The 20,331-nt window shown below is 35.9% G+C and overlaps 1 protein-coding gene and 1 pseudogene across 1 annotated transcript; both read right to left on the reverse strand.

Moving 5' to 3' along the window:
• Positions 1 to 3,729: 3,729 nt before the first annotated feature.
• Positions 3,730 to 4,901, reverse strand: LOC100620182 (olfactory receptor 6C76-like). Its single transcript, XM_003355443.2, has one exon. It carries the CDS (start codon positions 4,853 to 4,855, stop codon positions 3,914 to 3,916), a length of 942 nt encoding a protein of 313 aa, XP_003355491.2. The 5' UTR covers positions 4,856 to 4,901; the 3' UTR covers positions 3,730 to 3,913.
• Positions 4,902 to 11,299: 6,398 nt separating this feature from the next.
• Positions 11,300 to 16,869, reverse strand: LOC106507487 (annotated as a pseudogene).
• Between the last annotated feature and the right edge of the window lie 3,462 nt (positions 16,870 to 20,331).

The raw sequence follows: 20,331 nt of genomic DNA on the forward strand, positions 1-20,331 counted from the left end.
GCCAGCAGCTGCAGCTCCGATTGGACACCTAGCCTGGGAACTTCCATATGCCACAAGTGTCTCCCTAAAAAGCAAAAAAAAAAATATATATATATATATATATATTTATTTATTTATATGTGTGTGTGTGTATATACACATACACACACTATCAGTTGTAGGAAAAGAAGGGCCATATGATTTTTTTTGTGGAGATATAACAGAAATTACTCTGAACATGTACATTTGGGTTGTTTCCATGTCTTGTCTATTGTGAATAGAGCTGCAGTGAACATGTGGGTGCATGTGTATTTTTTAAGAAAAATTTTGTCTGGATAGATGCCCAAGAGTAGGACTGCTGGGTCATATGGTAGTTCTATGTATAGATTTCTAAGGTATCTCCATGCTGATCTCCATAGTGGTTGTGCCAGCTTACATTCCTACCAAGAGTGCAAGAGGGCTCCCTTTTCTCCACACCCCCTCCAGCATTTGTTATTTGTGGACTTATTCATGATGGCCATTCTGACTGGAGTGAGGTGGTATCTCATGGTAGTTTTGATTTGCATTTCTCTAATAATTAGGAGGGTTGAGCATTTTTTCATGTGCTTGTTGGCCATCTGTATATCTTCTTTTGAGAAACGTCTATTCAGTTCTTTTGCCCATTTCTCAATTGGGTTGTTGGTTTTTTTTTTTTTTTTGGCTGTTGAGTTGTATGATTGTTTGTATATTTTAGAGCTTAAGCCCTTGTCAGTTGCATAGGTTGAAACTACTTTCTGCCATTCCATAGGTTGTCTTTGTTCTCACTTTTCAATACCAACATCTTATTTGGTTCTTTAAAATTTAGTGTCTGGATTAAGCCAAATGTTCTGCCTGTTAAAATAATTCTGTATTAAGGGGGTTGTGGAAGGAAAATTGAAACTAGCCAAGGTGTTTCAGGTGGTGAGGGAGTTAATACAGGGCAGGAAATTAGAGGGCACTGAAGCAATGGAAGAACTAGGAAGGCAAAGGAAATAATAAAAATGCATATAGTATGTGTAAATGAGAAAAAGCCTGTAGTCATCTCAGGTATCTTTTGCAGCAGAGCTGAAATTTGCAGGATGTATGGATACTGCTGACTCCTTACTGTCAGTACCTGCTGCACAACTGTGCTGTCTCGTCCTTACAGTCTGTATTCCAAATCCCAAGAGCACTTTTCTAAAGTGGATCTTACCCAGCACACTGCTGTCAAGGCAGAGTCTACAAACAACTCAATTTAATAAAGGAGTTTAGAGGTTTACAGGATAGAAAATTAACCTAAAAAATAAACATTTCTTTATGGTGGAAATAAATGGCTAAAATGCAATGATAGAACCAAAATCTGATGAAATATGTCACTTGGACAAGGCAGAAGGCTGACCCTTCAATCTCATAAATTTACCAAGAGGATGCTGCCTTTTAAAGAGTGTGGATATGCATCCTTAGGTGGCCTTTAATTGGCTAAGGGCTTCTGCATCTGCAGATATGCATACTTTAAAAAAATTTTTTTATGGCAGTACTTGAGCTAAGGTTCTAATTGGAGTTGAGACTGCAGCCATAGCGACACCCGATCCAAGCTGAATCTGCAACCTACACTGCAGCTTGCAGCAATGCTGCATCCTGAGCTAGGCCAGGGATTGAACCCACATCCTCATGGAGACTACGTTAGGTTCTTAATTGGCTGAAGCACCAGAGGAACTTCTTAAAAATTAAAGCATAGTGGATTTACAATGTTGTGCCAATTTCTGCTCTATAGCAACGTGACCCAGTTATACATAGACGTGTTTTTTATATTCTTTTCCGTCATCATCTATCCCCAGAGATTAGATATAGTATGCTTTTTATACAATCAAACTGGCCAAGTGAAGTTGACTGATACAAATTTGGATGGTATTTTCTTTATCTAAGAACTGTTTCCCGCTCACTTCAAGAAAGAGGAGCTACACTTCTGCCTGTCCATGAATAATATGATGTAGGCAGATAAGTGAACAGGAGTGACTTAGGAGATCAATGACCGTAAAAATGATTAACATTGCTAAGCACTTTTAGGATGACCAGCAAAGTCTCAAGCTTGTAAATGACAGAGCCAGAGTACAAACCAGGCAACATAAAACCAGCATATTTAAACTAACCAATACACACACGGTGGCTGAGAATCAAGTAATTGATCCTCTTGGATTACAGAGATGGTCAGTGATTAACACTCACTCAAGGATGGGTGGATCAATTCTTTTAAACTGCGCTTCTGTTGGAGTTGGTGGTTGGGAGTTTCTTCCCTTTGCATCGTGAATTGAAAAGAATCAGTTGGAGGCTACAAAGCAGCATGGCATTTACTATGTGACGCAGAGTATCTGTATTAAGGAAGAAGGAAAACATTCAAACACAACCATGATGTAGAAAAAATGAGAAAAAGAGGTGCATGTACGAGTGAGATGAAGCAACAATAAGTTATATCACATATGAATCCTTCTTTCTGGTTCCTGAGCTAAGAGAATTAAATGGACTTTACAAATCATCCAAAGATTGTCAATCCAGTAAAACTTTTTTTTTCTTTAATATGATTTTAGTTTTTAATCTGCATTTCGCAACAGTATAATTCAACATACTCCCATAGGTGAATCTACCAAAACTATGCTGAGACAACTAAGAAAGAGAAGAAGCAATACTATTAACGTGTATATTCTGTGGTTAGAGTATTATTAACCACAATCTTGGGTAAAGGTCTCAAGAGGGCATCATTACCAAGGCAAATGCTAGCTCTCAGTGGAATTGCTTTATGGAAAAGTCATTACATGCTAGTGTCTTTCCTTTATGTAATAACTAATTAGAAACCATCTGCAATCATGAAATTCTTCTTAATGATACAGTTTTTTATATTATTTTATTATTCTTACTTAACATTAATGCAGCAAATTGCTTTAAAGAAGAGAAAAACAGCTAAAAGCTATTCTAATATCTTACTGTTTTGCCATAACAATGACAGATATATGATTCAGTTTTTCTGTTTTATATTGAAACTAGGTAAATTGGGAAGCAAGTTCCTTGATCTATATAAAAATCAATGTCCCCTAATCAACATTGTTTGACACATAAAATTTTATGTTTGTTTATATATCAGATATTCCTATATTCCATGAAATAAGTGTCAATTTAAAGGAAAAAAACATTAAAGCAGTGTGTGTGTATGTGTGTGTGTATATATATATATATATATATACCTTCACATAAATAAATAAAAAGTATTTAAATAAATATATATGTAAATACATATATATGTAAGTACCTTCATTTATACATTATATGATTTAATAATTTAAAAATATGAATGCTATATGCTGTTTGAATAAATTAGATTGTGATAAGTATCACAATGTGTATTATTTGAGGTACATAGGTTAATATAAAAACTGACTTTAGTCATTTCTTTGTGTTATATCATAGGAAAATTCTACAGATCATTTCGTAATGATTTTGTGCTTAAATTCATATAAGGAGAATAGTACATGTAACATAAAAACTGAATTGAAAATACCATAAGCAGGAGTTCCTGCAGTGGCACAACGGAGACGAATCCAGCTAGGAACCATGGGTGTTGCGAGTTTGATCCCTGGCCTTGTTCAGCAGGTCAGGGATCTGGTGTTGCCATGAGCTGTGGTGTAGGTCACAGACACAGCTCTGATCTGGTGGTGTTGTGGCTCTGGTGGAGGCCAGCGGCTACAGCTCTGATTAGACCCCTAGCCTGGGAACCTCCATATGCCATGGGTATGGCCCTAAAAAGATTAGAAAAAAAAAAAAGGAAAATACCGTAAGTTGTTATATTTCTGCAAAGGGGTAAAAGTTAAGAGAATAGAAGAAATAAAACAATGAATTCTTTATTGGTTCTCTGCTAACAATTGCTGTGTGTTTTGGTTATAAATTGTTAGATCAGTGTTTTTGAGGAAAGTATCTTTCTTGTAAGGTCCTTAAATGCCTGTTTCACCTGCTGGTTCCTTAAGGTGTAAATAAATGGATTCAGCATAGGAGCCACAGAGGTGTTGAGCAGGGCCACCGCCTTTGTCAAAGCAACCCCCTCCTTTGCTGAGGTTTTCACGTACATGAAGATGCAGCTTCCATAAGAGATGGAGACAACAATCATGTGGGAGGAGCAGGTTGAAAAGGCCTTTTTTCTCTGTTGGGCTGAGGGGATTCTCAGCATCGTCCTGAGGATGTAGCAGTAGGAGAGGATGACCAGCGTCAAGGTGGACATGAGAGTCAGCACAGCCAGAGCAAAGCTCATGAGCTCTAGAGTGCTTGTGTCTGTGCAGGAGATGTGCAGTAAAGGAGCAGAATCACAGGTGAAGTGGTCGATGACGTTGGTGTCACAGAAATCCAGCTGCAGCCCCATGGTCAGTGGTGGAAAGATCACCAGGAAACCCGCCAGCCAAGAGCTGCCTACGAGCTGGTAGCAGACCTTGTGGCTTATGATGGTTGGGTAGTGGAGGGGCTTGCAGATAGCCACGTAACGGTCATAGGACATTGAGGCCAGGAGGAAAAACTCTGTTGAGCCAAGGAGGATAAAGAAAAAGAGCTGAGCAGCACAAGCATTATAGGAAATAGATTTGTCCCCTGTTAGAATGCTGACCAAAAATCTCGGATTACAGACGGACGTAAATGAGATTTCTAAGAAGGAGAAATTCCTGAGGAAAAAATACATGGGGGTCTTCAGGTGGGAATGCAGCAGGGTGAGAACGATGATAGTGAGGTTTCCAGTAACACTCAGCACATAGGTGAGAAGTAAAAAGAAGAAAATCACAGCCTGTAGTTCTGGATTGTCGGTCAGACCCAGGAGGATGAACTCGGTCACGGATGTTCTGTTTCTCATTTCTGGTGGTTGATTTTTTTTTTTTTTAGTCTTTTTGGGGCCACACCAGTAGTGTATGGAGGTTCCCAGTCTAGGGGTCAAATCAGAGCTGCAGCTGCTGGCCTACACCACAGTCACAGCAATGTCAAATCCGAGCCGTGTCTCTTACCTACACCACAGCTATGCCGGATCCTTAACCCATTAAGTTAGGCCAGGGATCAAACCTGCGTCCCCATGAATACTAGTCAGATTTGTTTCTGCTGAGCCATGACAGCAACTCTCTGGTGGTTGATTTTTGACAAATCTTACTGACAAAATCAAGACGGACAATAATAATCAATTAGTCAAGCATCAATAGTCTGCAACTCTTTTTAATTATTTTTTATAATAATTGCATTTTCATAGAAAGTATATGGCCTTCTGTATATACATTCTCTATTTTGCCGAATTGTAAATACATCTTGCAGTTGTGCTTTCTGCTTAATATCAGTCTTGTTACTCTGCATAATGCCCTCGGGTTCATTGCTCTGTGTTTACTCTGCCTCCATTTATTTCTCTTGTTACTTGGGAAATATAGTGATTGAACATGAACTCTTTTCATGCTTCATTGTTTAGCTAAAATATAGAGGAAATTATGCTTTTCTTATGTTAGCTTTTCCAGGCATAAAATTCTTACCTATGATGAAAATCAGTGATCAGCCCAGCCCTAATTAATATTTTCCAGTGAATAGTCTAAATATTGTTGTTTTACTTATTGCCCTTTTCTCTGTAAAAAATCTGGAGATGAAGTCATTAATGTATTATACGCTTTAATTTATATTAAACAATGGTTTATGTAAATAGAATCTGTATCTGCTACTCCATTCTATTTCCAGAAATTAATGGAGCCTCTTATCCCCTATTTTTATTCTTGATTACCTAAAGAAGTTGTCTTTTCAGGAAAATGCAATTAGCTTAGTGATTTTTTTTTTTTTGGTCTTTTTAGGGCCACACCTGAGGCATATGGAAGTTCCCAGGTAGGGGTCGAATTGGAGCTATAGCCACTGGCCTATGCCACAGCTGCAGCAACACCAGATCCGAGCCACATCTGCAACCTACACCACAGCTCACGGCAACGCCAGATCCTTAACCTCCTGAGCAAGGGCAGGGATCAAACCTGCATCCTCATGGATGCTAGTCAGATTCAGTTCCAATGAGCCACAATGGGAACTCCAACTTAGTGATTTTTGTTTGATTGTTTCAAAACTCTGATAAAATAATTTTTCAAAATTTAATAAATAGTTCAGTATCAAAAATGCATTCACAGAATATGTTAATGAAGTTTGGAAGTACTCATATATAGAATTTAGATAATTTACATATGTTATTTAGAACTATCTTGGGTTACCGTGCCAGGAATATGCATCAGACCTTGTAAATGTACCAGAATTAAGGAAAGAAGGCCATGGTCTACATGTTTTTGTTAATTGATAAAAATCACCATTTGAAATATTTTTACATTTAACTTTACTGACTTAACTATTTAATACATATATTATGGATAGTTTCTATATCCTATATATAATAAATAAATATATATATTTTAAGGAGAGAGAAGTCAATAGGGGATAGTAATCAATGCTTTTAATGAATAGAGGTTGAAACATCTGTTAAAAATAAACTGAAAATACTTACATATTGTCAAAAGATGGATGAATAGTGCGAAGTACTGAATACAGACTAAATGTGCCCAATTATTATAGATTAAAAGACAAGCAGTAACCTGATGCTTCTTGGAGAAATAACTGTTTTTCCCTCTCTTCCCACAAAGCTCTATGTTCCTTCATAAAAACCTTCAAGTTTCATCTTAAAACATCTAGCGGAAGTTTCTGCATGCTCTTCTTCATTATTGTTCTAAATCTGAAATCCTAAAATGTCCTACTTGCTATTTTAACACAACTTTTCATATGAAAGTTATAAAAGAAAAACAATCTAGCACTATTTTTTTTTTTTTTTTTGATGAGCTGGTCTGATATTTCACAGAGTCCATTGCCATTTATTTTCCTTAGGAGCAAAGTAAACCTAGCACTTTTAATGTGTAATGCGATAGAAATACATTTTTTCTTCAGAAATATTCTTCAAGATAAATTCTTAATGACCTTTGGGAAAATAGTAATAGGTCACTGATGAATCATGCACAAGAGCAACATTGGTGAGTATATTTTAATTGATATTATGGGACCTGTGTCCCAGGAGAAGACTGGGGAAATTATCCAGCAGGGAGATGCCCAGGTCTGTGGGGTGGGGGGATGGTGGTAAGCTTAGCAAAAATAAACCCACAGTTTCTGATGATACTATTCCTACGATTGATACGTAATTTTTAACACGGTGTGGTATCTGTTTAAAATCTGAAAGACAAAACAGGCAGAAAACTATTAATGAAGAAACACCTGGTTTCATTTTGTATAAAATAATTTTAAAATTATTAAAATCTTTTGAGCTGTATCATTTCAGCTGACATTTCCTTAGAAAGTATTTCTCCCTTCATCAGATGAGGTAAATTTCTGGTATACATCTAAAGTTAGAAACAACAGAAATTTTACCTTTATGTTTCTGTATTATTTCTAACGTGTTGGTATAAAACCCAAGATACATTTTAATGTGTACTAAAGCTATTACTAATGACCAAATTAGGCACAGTTCATTCCACAGTGAATAAGTACCATGCTGAAATATATAACTTCTTTGAAATAGTATCTTCTTACTGAACATATGTAAGTGAAAACTAGGATATTTAAATTATTTTTGTATATCTGATACTGGTACTTGAAAAACAGAGGTTGAGTTAATAATTGAATTACTAGAGACTTTATCACTACTGTCAATACAAATATAACTTAAGAAAACTCAACAGAGATCTTTCTATTTTTAAAGAAGTTGTCTTTGTGTGATATGTGTATACACACATATAATTTCAAGCACTTGATAATTAGGAAATCTTCATTTTACACAATAGTTAACCATTGCCTATTAGAATATACGTTTCCAGGCTCAGCTTTAATAGCTAAATACGGTTTCATTTTAAGGATGTTCTGCAATTAATCAAATCCCCCTTTGTTGAGCACTTCAAATTCCCACATTACAAATAATATTAGAATGCATAGACACATATTTACCTCTTGGCATCATTGTGCTATTATCTTTTGTAAGTTTCCACAAAAGTAGTTACTAATCATAACTTTGCATACTTAACATATTCATACAGCATTTTCTAAAGAAATGGTTGTTTGTATCTCATACTTTTGTAAGAATGGCTGTTTTAACACAAATAGCATACAAAAGGTGAATACTTTAGCCCTTACCAATGTGAAGGAGAATGAAATACCACTCCTCCACTTTAGAATGGAGATTATATACATATACAAAAATAGAAAATCACAAAAATTGAGGAGCATGTGCTAAAATTAGAATCCATGCGCATTTCTTGTGAGAACGTAAAATGGTGCAGCTGCCTTGGATACCAGTATGTTGTTTCCTCACCTGATTAAACATAGCATTGCCATATAATCCAAAACTCCACTTCTGAGTGTCTATTTAAAAGTATTGAAGTCAGGGAGCTCCCCCTGTGGTTCAGTTCCCTGGCCCAGGGGAGTGGATTAAGGATCTGGCATTTCTGCAACTGTGACATAGATCTCAGCTGTGGCTCGGATTTGATCCCCAGCCAGGGAGCTTCCATATGCTGTGGGTGTGGCCATAAAATTAAAAAAAAAGTTGAAATCAAAATCTCAAAGAGGTACCTGCACTCCCATGTTCACTGCAGCCTTATTCACAGTAGCCAAAATAAGGCAACCCCCTTACTGCTGTATTTTGTATTCAGCCTAACAGATGAAAGGATAAGGAAATCATCATGTAAATGTACAATGAATAGTGTTCAGCCTTAGAAAGGAAGGAGATTTTGACACATGCTGTAAAATCAGTGAACCTCCAAGATGTTATGTAATTCTATAACCAGGAGGAGATCCGCTGTCCAGCATTGTGCCGACAGTTGATAATACTGTACTGCAGCCTTAAAAATTTGTTAAGAAGGTAGATCTCATGTTAAGTGTTCTTGCTACAGTTTAAAACAAGGGGGTTGCTTTCATGTGTTCCTTGGAGAATCTCTACAGGCAGTTGCACTGGAAGGAAGTGAGAGGAAACATTAATGCATTTGGAACCTGGGCTGTGCAAATCCAACAGTTCCCGGCTTTATTTAGGGCAACTTTGAGATACAAGTAGGCATGGGATGTCAGGTGCCTGAAGATTTTCAGCAAAGTGCATTTCTGATTGGATTTCTGCCAGTGAGTGCCCTATCTGGGAATTGAGAAAAAGGCTGATATCTAAGAAAAAGCCCTTGACTAGTTTAGGATAAAGATCGACTGTTAGGAGACATTTCCTAATAACTGGGAGAGGGATGTTTTCTCAACTTGGGGGACATTCCATACCATCTTCTTGCTGGGTTTGATGTTCTATGTGCTACCATAAAGTGCTCCTAATTTTTGGCCTGCAGAATTTGTTTGGAAAGTATAAGTCATTTCAGAAGCCATGACCAGGCAAGGAACAAATTGGTAGGCAGCATGGTGCATGGAAAGTTAACTGAATTGGGATGTAGATTGAAATTTGCACCAATTCAGAGACACTTGGAAAAATTCCCTTCCCCTTTCTGGGTTCACTTTCTTTATCTCACAAGTGAGAAAGTTGGACTACATCAAGAGTGCAAATGAATCTCCTCTCAAATGAAGCTCAACTCTTAGGATACTGACTGTGTGTTGAGAATTCTGGAGTCATAGCTTCATTCTTCAAGAAAGAATTTTTCAACCTATTTGTAATTATTTGCCACAGTCATGGGAAAGTGAAGTTCATGGCAAGTCTCTTTTATCTGCTATTCCTCAAACACGGTATATGTATAATCCCCTCTATATGGAAAATTCAGTTATTTTAAGCACTTTAATAGTTTTTTGATGCTGGAGACTAAAAATGATTTTCAATCCCTCCGATAATATTAAATGATACCCCACACCAATCTTCTACAAAAATATGGGATTATACGCTCTGTTCTTGGATATAAAAACTATATGTAAAGCACTGAGCCTAGTCATTCAGTTTACTAGGGTTTTAAGTTCCTTCCACTGTGTTCCTGCATGTGAACTCTGCACGCTTTAATAAACTACAGTGTGTGTTGGAGTTCCTGCCATGGCTCAGCAGTAATGAACCTGATTAGTACCCATGAGTACGTGGGTTCGACCCCTGGGCTTGCTCAGTGGGTTAAGGATCTGGCATTGCTGTGAGCCGCAGTGTAGGGTGCAGAGGCAGCTCAGGTCCCTCATTGCTGTGGCTGAGGTGTAGGCTGGCAGCTGCAGCTCCGAATCAACCTCTAGCCTGCAAAATTCCATATGTCATGGGTGCGGCCCTAAAAAGACAAAAAAAAAAAAAAAAAAAAAAAAAAGGAAAAAAATAAACTACAGTGTGTAGAATCACACACACAAATACTTTAAATAAATAAATGGTTTGTGCATCTAATATGATATTAATAAGTCTTGGGAGTGTTTTGTAGCCACAGCTCTTCAAACTTTAGTTTTTTAGTAATTACTTCCATATTATAAATATATATATATTCATGTATATATTCATATTATCTGTGGCCATATGAACATTTGCTAATTAATACTTTATCCTAAGGATTTCAAGAGTATTTTTAATATTTTATATAGTACTATAATTACATTGGTGCCGTGTAATTATACAATTTTACAGTTTTGTCAGTATTTGGAATGTATGTAACCTTATATTTGTGTTTGGCTCACATTTTAAATGATATTAGAATTTCAGAGGATTTTACAGTAATTAGCTTTGTATTAGTCTTACTGTTTTCATATATGTATATATATTTGCTTTTAGGGCTGCAACTGCGGCATATGGAATCTCCCAGGCTAGGGGTTGAATTGGAGCTGTAGCTGCTAGGCTAAGCCACAGCCACAGCAACCTGGGATTTGAGCTACATCTGTTACCTACACCACAGCTCACGGCAATGCCGGATCCTTAACCCACTGAGAAAGGCCTGGGATTGAACCTGCATCCTCATGGATACTATTCAGTTTCCTTACCGCTGAGCTACAGTGGGAACTCCTAATTACTATATTTTCATTCCTCCTAATTAAATAGCATGATCGTTTGAAAAGAGCAAAGGTGTGTGAATTGTCTTTGAATTTCCCTTCTTATTTAAATACCCATGAAATTGGGTTCTCTTAGCCCTATATGTGTGTTAAATAGGTGTGTAAACACTCTGCACTGATTTTCAGTAATTTCATGAACTGAGTTTTATGACTATCCACCTCTGTCTATTTAATGCTAAAACTTTCTGATAATGTGATATGTCAAAAAAAAGTCACCGCATGTAGGGTAAAAGCAGTCATTCCTGATAGTAAGTCATTAATTGTTTTATTAATAATTAGTAGTTATTTCTGTTTGTATCAGTCATTGGGAGAAATCACCCTCCCAAACTGCTGCAGTCTATCACAATTTAAGTTTACTGTTCAATAGAAAATGTGTAGCCTGAGAAGATGTAGATAAATATTTTTGATGAAGCAGGGCTGGAGGAAAGTAACCTGGACAGGCTGAATAATCCATTATCACTGGGAGATAATTATTTATCAGCTATTTTTCTCCTTACAGATTCTGACTATCTGACTCAATAGAATAAGGAAATAAGAGGAGGGATGGGGCAGAGTCCTTTGGTAGAAATAATCCTAAAGCACGGGTTTCTAAGCCTTGAATTTAGGTTTTATTTCATTCATTAGTGGGAGGTTGTTGTGAACTTCATTTTGCACCGTTTATTTTCATGTGGGGTTTGAACAGGCTATCTAGAACTTTCTACTTGTCTTTTGAAATTTAAGACCAATGTTCACCTCAGTCACACTTCACATTTCCCTGTGTTTGACAGTGTGAAATAGATGAATACAGGGACCTGGGGAAATTATTGGAAAAAAAATTACTGAATACAGAGAAATACTTTTGGAAATAGAAAAATGAAATTTAAAAGGAGCTGTAAAATGCCTGTGAAATCGTTGACCACCCTATTTAATGTGAATTCTACCTTCCTTTCCTTAAAGTATTTCAGTTTTGTTCATAGCATTTTCACTTACTAAAATACTAGGTAATTTAATTTTCTGTGAGGTTGACACCTTAATATGTATTATCCCTCACTAGAAGTAAGCTAGCTCTACAATAGCAAGAACTTTTTTGATGCTTTATCCCCTTCTGTATACCTACCACCTAGAACAGTAATTGGTATTTATGTGTGGTTGATTTGTGATTTCAGCTGTAGATTTCATAGTGATTAATGCTTGTTTGATAATAACATCTTTTGGGTGATGTCCTTAAGGGCCTGTCTTACCTGCTGGTTCCTTAAGGTATAAATAAAGGGATTCAGCATGGGAGCAACAGAGGTATTAAGTACTGCCACCCCTTTGCTCAAAGCGACACCTTCTTTTGCAGATGTTTTTACGTACATAAAAATGCAACTCCCATAAGAAATGGATACCACAATCATATGGGAGGAACAAGTAGAAAAGGCCTTTTTCCTTTGCTGGCCAGAGGGGATCTTGAGAATTGTTCTGAGGATGAGTGTGTAAGAGAGAATCACCAAGGCCAGAGTTACCATGAGTGTGAATACTGCTAAGAAAAATGCCATCAGCTCTAGAAACTTTGTGTCAGTTCAGGCAATCAGTAGCATAGGAGAAGAGTCACAAGTGAAATGGTCAATGATGTTGGAGTCACAGAAATCCAGCTGGAGGCCCATAATCACTGGGGGAAAGATAATGAGGAAACCAGCCAGCCAGGAGCTGATGACAAGCTGGTGGCAGACTTTGTGACTCATGATGGTTGTGTAGTGTAGAGGTTTGCAGATAGCCACACAGCGGTCATAGGACATCACAGCCAGAAGAAAAAACTCCGTGGAACCCAGAAGGATTAAAAAAAATACTTGTGTCATGCAAGCATTATAGGAAATGGTTGTGTCTCCCGTTGCAATGCTGATCAGAAACCTAGGAATACAGACCGTGGTAAATGAAATTTCTAAGAAAGAGAAATTCCTGAGGAAGAAATACATAGGAGTCTTCAAACAGAGATTTGATAGCGTTAAGATGATGATGGTCATGTTTCCACCTACACTTAATAAATAGGTGAACAACATGAAGAAGAATATCACAGCTTGTAACTCGGGGTCATCCGTAAGTCCCAGAAGAATGAATTCTCTAATTGTCGTTTTATTTGGCATGACTGAACTCTGAATTCTGCAGATCTGTAGGTAAAAATAAGAGTGGATATCAACTCCTGATGTGATTTCCTAATACATTTATAGCGCTCTTCTTCTGCACAAAGAACAGTAAGGCATGCATTAACAAGAAGAAAAAAATTGTTACTGTCAGAATCGCAAACTCTTATTAGAATGTATTTAGTAGCAAAAAATTATCTGTTTTATTACTTTAAAAACTTGGAGTTTAATCAAAACTTGGATAATTTCCTGCTGTATATTTTTTATTAGTTATTTTACACACAGATGTTTGTTTTTTTACAGTCCTAAAAATGAGTAATGATGATAGAACTGCTTAGCATACTTCATTGGGAAGTCATTCATTGGGAAGTTTAAACAAGTTATTGAGTTGATAGTATTTTTGAAAATGTAATGTCCATAAAATTCCATTCTGCTGTTGGAAAACTTATTTTTGAATTGGAAGGCAATGTTTTTCTAAATAAGTTTTGGTCTATTCATAGTAAAAAGTTAAACAGAAAATGTTGTATTTATTAATTGATTCATTGAAATCCGTTCCCTCTGCCTTTATGGAAAATTGATCCTACTCACTCCTCTTTGACTAAAGATGACACAGCACAATGCTAGCCCTTATCAATAAACAAAGCCACAGTGTAAAAGTTCCAGTTGAACTGCTTCAATGTAGTGAATCATGTAAACGATGAAAGAGATCACATTATTTCCTCTGACTTAAATAATTATTTCAGAAATTTATTTCATGACAACCCTTATCAAGTTCTGCTTTCAAAAATAATAATATGGAACTTCATTGTTTATCAAACCATAGTTTTCAAGCTTGTGATCAGGAAAGAAAGTATATTGAAAGAAAGATCATAACAGCAATAATAGCAGTAAGGACTCATAACACACTATATAGAGTTTTATTATTTTTATCAATATCATTAATATTATAGCAAAGATCTAGACAGGATTTTACCCTCTGCTCCCAAAACGTTCTTGGTAGGTCCTATTAAGAGACTCACTTTGCAGCTGAGGAAATTGAGGTACAGAGGTGGTATGTAACCTGCCCAAGGTCACATGAGAAGTATATATAGGTATTAGCATCCATGTCTGTCTGCCACTGCATTATTCCTAGTGCTTAACACTGATTCTGATTCAATTTTTTGATGATTTAAATGCCACATTAATAATTGAGTAATGTGTATGCAACCTTGATTAGAAGTGGCCTCAAAATCCAGATATTTCTTTAGCTGTATGGGTTTAGCTCTGCATTTATGCCTCAACTATTCAGAACCAGTCAATCCTGACAAAAAGATACTAGGAACAATGATTGTCCACAAAATGGGAAGTTTAGGTTATGCGAATTTTGGAATCCCAGTGAGGTAGATGCTCAATATCTTGAAAGATACTTATCTGTGTAGTTCAGCATGATGTGCCTGCTACCAGTACTAGAAAGAGTACTTTCTAGCAGATTGATGATAATTGAACTCTGAGGGTAGACTGATTTCATAACAGAATCAAAGTGTGGGTTGTTAGGACTGTGCAAATGACAGAGACATGGGATAATGCATCCTGTGGCTGGTATGACTATACTTGGTCATACAAGATTAGACCTGGCTGAAAAAATTCTACCTCCAGAGGCAAGTGTGATATACATATGAGCTCAGCTGTGACAAATTTAGGACGTTGTAGGGAGATAAAATAAGGCAAGAATTGACATAATGTCCCCATGCTGCATTTCAAAGAGAGTAATCCTTAGAGTTATATGATTTCGAAAGATAATTAACATTGCAGATAAAGAAGAAACATATTTTCATGCTAGTCCTTGATGGAGCCAAATCATAGTTTAAGCTGAAATATTTTTCTGATTATCTGTAGGAAGAGAAACATAATGTTTAGGTAGAAGAGGCTTCCTTCAATTTGCTACATTTTATAAACTAATTTACATTTGTGTACTCACTATTTCAAATTTAAAGATTTTTGTTCAGATATTCCTTGTCATAAACCATCCATTTCTCAGTCAAATACTCAGTCCGTAAGGATGAGAAAATCCAGTGACCCAACTTCCAAAAATATTTTGTTTGGAAATTTAAATGTCATATGTTTCATGACTTTTCTGATACTGCTCAGTGATATACGTTTTCCAAGAAGGTTTTCTCCAAAGAAAGAGACATATTATATATATGTATATGTATATATATATATATTTGAGTATAAGGTCACAGAAGAGTTTGTTTTTGAGGGAAACATAAAAGAAACCTCTCTGGAGACAGAAAAACTAGTGCATTTACAATGCAATTAATTTTAGCAACACTTTTTAATGAGGTCCCCTTGGGAGCCATATGTATGGGAAGGATATAGAATTCTACCTACAATATCAGACTCTGCATGACACAAAGGGAAAGGCTAATGAAAAGAATATTTCTTCCTTGATTATTTTTCAAATTATTTTCCTAATTATTGTTTTAAAAGAAGAGAGACTCTCATTGGCTGTCTTGCAAATTTTAATGAGAAAACATGAATATGAGGTAGAAATTTAACTGGGAAATAGAAGAAATCCCAACCTATGTGATTCTATAGTACAAATGATGATGAGTGTTTTTTTTTTTTTTTTTTTAAGTATAGCTGAGGTTCTCTGTGGAAGGTTATGCATTGTTAGTTGAGAGTTTTAACAAAATGTTATAGATACCTGCATTCTTGGATTTAGAGAATAGTTAAAATGTGTGACCCAAGTGTGGGTATTTTACACTTTAATTTTAGTTAGTTAAATTTAATCAGCTAATGAGTTCCAGGATTAATTAATGGTGTCATGGGGATGCCAGACTATGTGGTCAATGCTCTACCAAGAAAATAAAAGCTAAAACAATAGCTGTTACTTTGCATAATAGGGACCATTTATAGGGCTGGAAGTAGTGATTATGATAAATACTGCTCTATTATCAGGCATTGGTATTCAAGATAAAACCTAATAGCATGAGGCTCTCTGGGGGAATGATCTCATTCTTATACCAACCTCAGCCAGGAAATCTCTGACATTTGAACAGTGGATATACTCAGTGATATTTGACTGAATTTTCTTTCTCCTTCTTCCTTCCTTCTTCCTTCTTTCTTCCCTCTCACAGTAAAGAAAGGGTATAGAACCAAACCTCTGGGAAAAAAATCCACCTGGAAAGAATATTTTTGTCAATTATTTAGTGTCACTTTTTCATGAATGATTCATAAAAGAAAAAGAAGAAAACAGAGGAAAAGCTCCTTGACTTTGTTCTTGACCACACTTTTTTGGCATAAGCAACAAAAGCAAAAATAAACAAGTGGGACTACATCAAAATAAAAAAGCTTCTGCACAGCAAAAGAATAAAAAAAAATGAATAGGTAGCCTGAAAAGTGGGAAAAAATATTTGCAAACCATGTATCTGACAAGGGGTCAATATCCAAAATATATGAATAACTCATACAACTCACTAGCAAAACCCAAATAAATCCAAACCCAAATAGAAAGTAGGCAGAGGATCTGAATAGATATTTTCCCAAAGAAGACATACAGATGGCCAACAGGTACATGAAAAGTTCTCAGTATCCCTGATGATCAGGGAAACGCAAATCAAAACCACAATGAGATGGCATCTCATCCTTGGTAAAATGGCTATTATCAACCCGCCAAGTAGCAAGTATTGGAGAGTATGTAGAGAAAAGGGAATTCTTTTGCCCTGTTGGTGGTGTATAAGTTGGTACAGCCACTAGGGAAAACTGTATGGGGGTGGGCGGGGTTTAAAAAACTGAAAATAGAATTACCATATAATGCAGAAATTCCATTTCTGGGTATTTACCTGAAGGAACTAAAAAGACTAACTTGACAAGTATCTGCACTTTCATGTTTATTGCCACATTATTTACATTTAGCCAAGCATAGGAACAAGCAAAGTGTCCCTTGTTGGATAAATGGAAAGGAATCCACAGACATGTCCTTTTTGAATAAGAGGGAGAAGGTGTAGCCACAGCACATGCAATTTTAGGAGTTTGTCTGTGACTAGTTGAATGTTTCTTACATTTAGGAAGATGGGATTAAGCACCAGATTTTAAAAATCTTTATAAATTTAGATGTAAAAGATTTGTAAAAATAGTACAGATCTCCTTTATATATTTTGCTCAGCTTTCTATAAGGGCAACATCTTTTTATATAGTCATGAAACATTAGCAAAACTAAGAAACTAATTTTGTTACACTACTAATAGTTAAAGTACAGCTTTTATTCAGACTTCATCGATGTTTCTCTCAATGCCCTTTACCTGTTGAGGGTCAAGTCTGTAGTCCTTCATTGTTTTAGAGATCAGGTTTCTAAGCTTTTCCTAACCTGTGAAAGGTCCTAAGTCTTTCCTCATTTTCCATGACCTTCACGTATTTTAAGAGTATTGGTCATGTACTTTGTAGAATACCTCCCAATTTTGTTTGTGTGATGTTTTCTAGGAATTATATGAAGCTATAATTTTGTGTGTGTGTGAAGAATACTACAGAGGGAGTATGCCCTTTTCAGTGTGTTATATTAGAGAGACTATGATATCCTTATGTCTTATCACTGATGCTAACTAACTCTATTAAACTTGGTTAACGGATATCATCCAGATCTCTCCACTGTAAAGATTTCCTTCTGAAACTAAGTATTTTTGAGGGAGATACTTTGATTTCTGTTGTTGTGGTTTTAAGTTGTAAAGAATAGCACAAGAGAATAGAAGAAGAATAGCATTCTTATGATTAAATCTCAGGCTTTTAGGGTGCCTGTGTTTCTGGGCCTTTGTAAGTGTTTCTGGTACAACTTTTTCCTTGGAATGTAGACCTTTGTCTGAAGAGTATTCTGGGATTATTTCAGAATGGTTCCCCTTTCTCGTCTGAATCAGGAGGTGATCTTTCTCAGATTTTCATCTTGAGAACATGGTGGGATTAGAGGAGGCAAAACCTACAAAAAAGTGGGGACCCCCTTTTTATGACAATCCTTAGATAATTTTCACTCTCATGATAATGAGCTCTTGTCTCCAGTAGTGTGTCATAATTACTAATACAGTGTTCCTACCTACTCGTGATTCCAGCCAGTATCATGTGACGAGCAAGTAGTCTTAGTTGTGACTCAGGATTCTTCTTTTGCTCCAGATTTTAGGGTGCAGTTTGCTCTGCAGCTTCATGTCTCTTTTGGATCCAGATGAAGTTATTAATACTGAGTTTTTTTCACCTTTTTCTTGTTGTAAAGCAGAGGTGAGAATTTCTAAGCTCTTTACATGTTGGAGCTAAAACAAGAAGTCATAGGCTTTTCTATGTAGGTGTTTATGCTGTTGGCAAATAAATTCAGTTTTGCATCTTCCTTTCCAATATGAATGCTTTCATATCATTATTATTATTACTATTATTTACTTTGTTGTATAAATGAGGATCTACAGTACCATGTGAAGAGTGAACATCCAGGTCTTATGTTTTCCTTGGTTTGAGATACTTCAGGTTTTCACAGTGAAGTAAAATGTTAGCTGTAGTTTCTTTTTCTTTTTTAAAATTATATTTTGTATGTCCTTGGTTATTTGCCATTAGATCTACTCACTGAGAGGTTTTTTTTTTTTTTTTTTATCAGATGTGCAATTTCCACAATGGATATGGGACTATTATATTTATTTTTTTCTTAATGAACTTTTATTATTTATGTCTTTCAAGGAGTTTTACCATTTCACTTGTTTTTAAATTAACCAGCCTAAATTGTCCGAAATATCCACCTTATGGAGTTCCCTTATGATGTAGAGGATTAAAGAGTCAGCATTGTCACTGCAGCAGCTCAGATCACTACTGTGGTGTGGTTTGATCCTTGGCCCAGGAACTTCCACGTGCTTTGGGCATGGCCAAAAACAAAAATAAAAATCACAGTCTCCACATTATTCACTCAATAATTTCCCTCTCAATGTGGCTAGAAATTTGTCAGTTTTAATGGCACTCTAAAAGAGCCAGATTCATTTTCCTTCTTATTTTCTTATTTACTTTTCTGTTATCTTTTCCATTGATTTCCACATTGATCTTTATTATTTCCTTTTATTTGGCTGCTTTGAGTTTGATTTGCTCTCCTATTTTTCTAGTTTATAGAGATGGAAAGTTAAGATCATTGATCTGAAAATTTCCTTTTTTTCTAATATAATTTGAGAATCTTAAGTTTCTTTTATTTCTACAAAGGCCTTTGGAAGATGATTTAAAGTAGACTTCATTTATTTATTTATTTGGCCATGCCCGCAGGATGTGGAAGTTCCTGGGCCAGGGATCACACCTGTGCCACAGCAGTGACCTGGGCTGCTGCAGTGGCAAGGTCAGGTCCTTAAACCACTGCACCACAAGGGAATTGTAAGTTTCTTTTAAAGTAATGCTTTTGCTGCACCCTACAAATTTTGTTATGTTGTAATTTCATGTTAGTTTATTTAAACTGCCCTTTAATTTTTCTTTGATTTCCTTTGACCCATAGATTACATATTGATATATTAGTTTTCAAATATTAGTGGGTTTTCCAGATATCTTTAGATATTTATTTCTATGTTAATTACACAGTCTTCAGTAAACATACATTGTATGGCTTGAGTGTTGTGAATTTCTTGAGACATTTTGTCACCCAGATTATGGTCTATTATGATAATGTTTTGTGTGTTACTGGAAAGAATGAGTATTCTTTTGATATTGGGTGGAATATTCTAAAAGTGTCAATTAGATTGATGTTTGTTCAAATCTCCTATATATTTACTAGTTTTTTAGATAAACATTTTTATACCAATTATTGAGTATATTGAAACTTCTGACTATAATTGTGCATTTGAGTGCCTTGTCAAATTCAAAGCCATTTGTCAAATTGTGGTGGATTGGCAGCCAAAGTTTGGAAATAGTCATGAGTTTGGTGAAAGTCAGTGAAACCATTCTTTGAAAGTCAACTGAGCATATAGAACTTACAGTGAAGTTTACTGTATGTTTTATTATTGTATATTATATTAGTAACGTTGATAATATGTCTGTGTATATTTTTCTGAGAACTGGTTGTTAAACATTTACCAACACACTATTTCTCTGCTAAATGCTTTCAAAGATCTGGACTTGACTGAGTACCATGTTACTTGAGTCATAGTTATATCAGCATATGCAAAGCAAATATTTATATTTTCATAGAATCTCCAAAACAACTACTGAAAAAATAAAAAGTCTTATCAAG

This window comes from Sus scrofa, unplaced genomic scaffold (assembly GCF_000003025.6).
Source record: "Sus scrofa isolate TJ Tabasco breed Duroc unplaced genomic scaffold, Sscrofa11.1 Contig1293, whole genome shotgun sequence".
NCBI classification, from domain to species: domain Eukaryota; kingdom Metazoa; phylum Chordata; class Mammalia; order Artiodactyla; family Suidae; genus Sus; species Sus scrofa.

Excerpts from the sequence above, each read along its gene's own strand:
- LOC100620182 (XM_003355443.2), bottom strand. The coding sequence starts at position 4,855 with ATGAGAAACAGAACATCCGTGACCGAGTTCATCCTCCTGGGTCTGACC.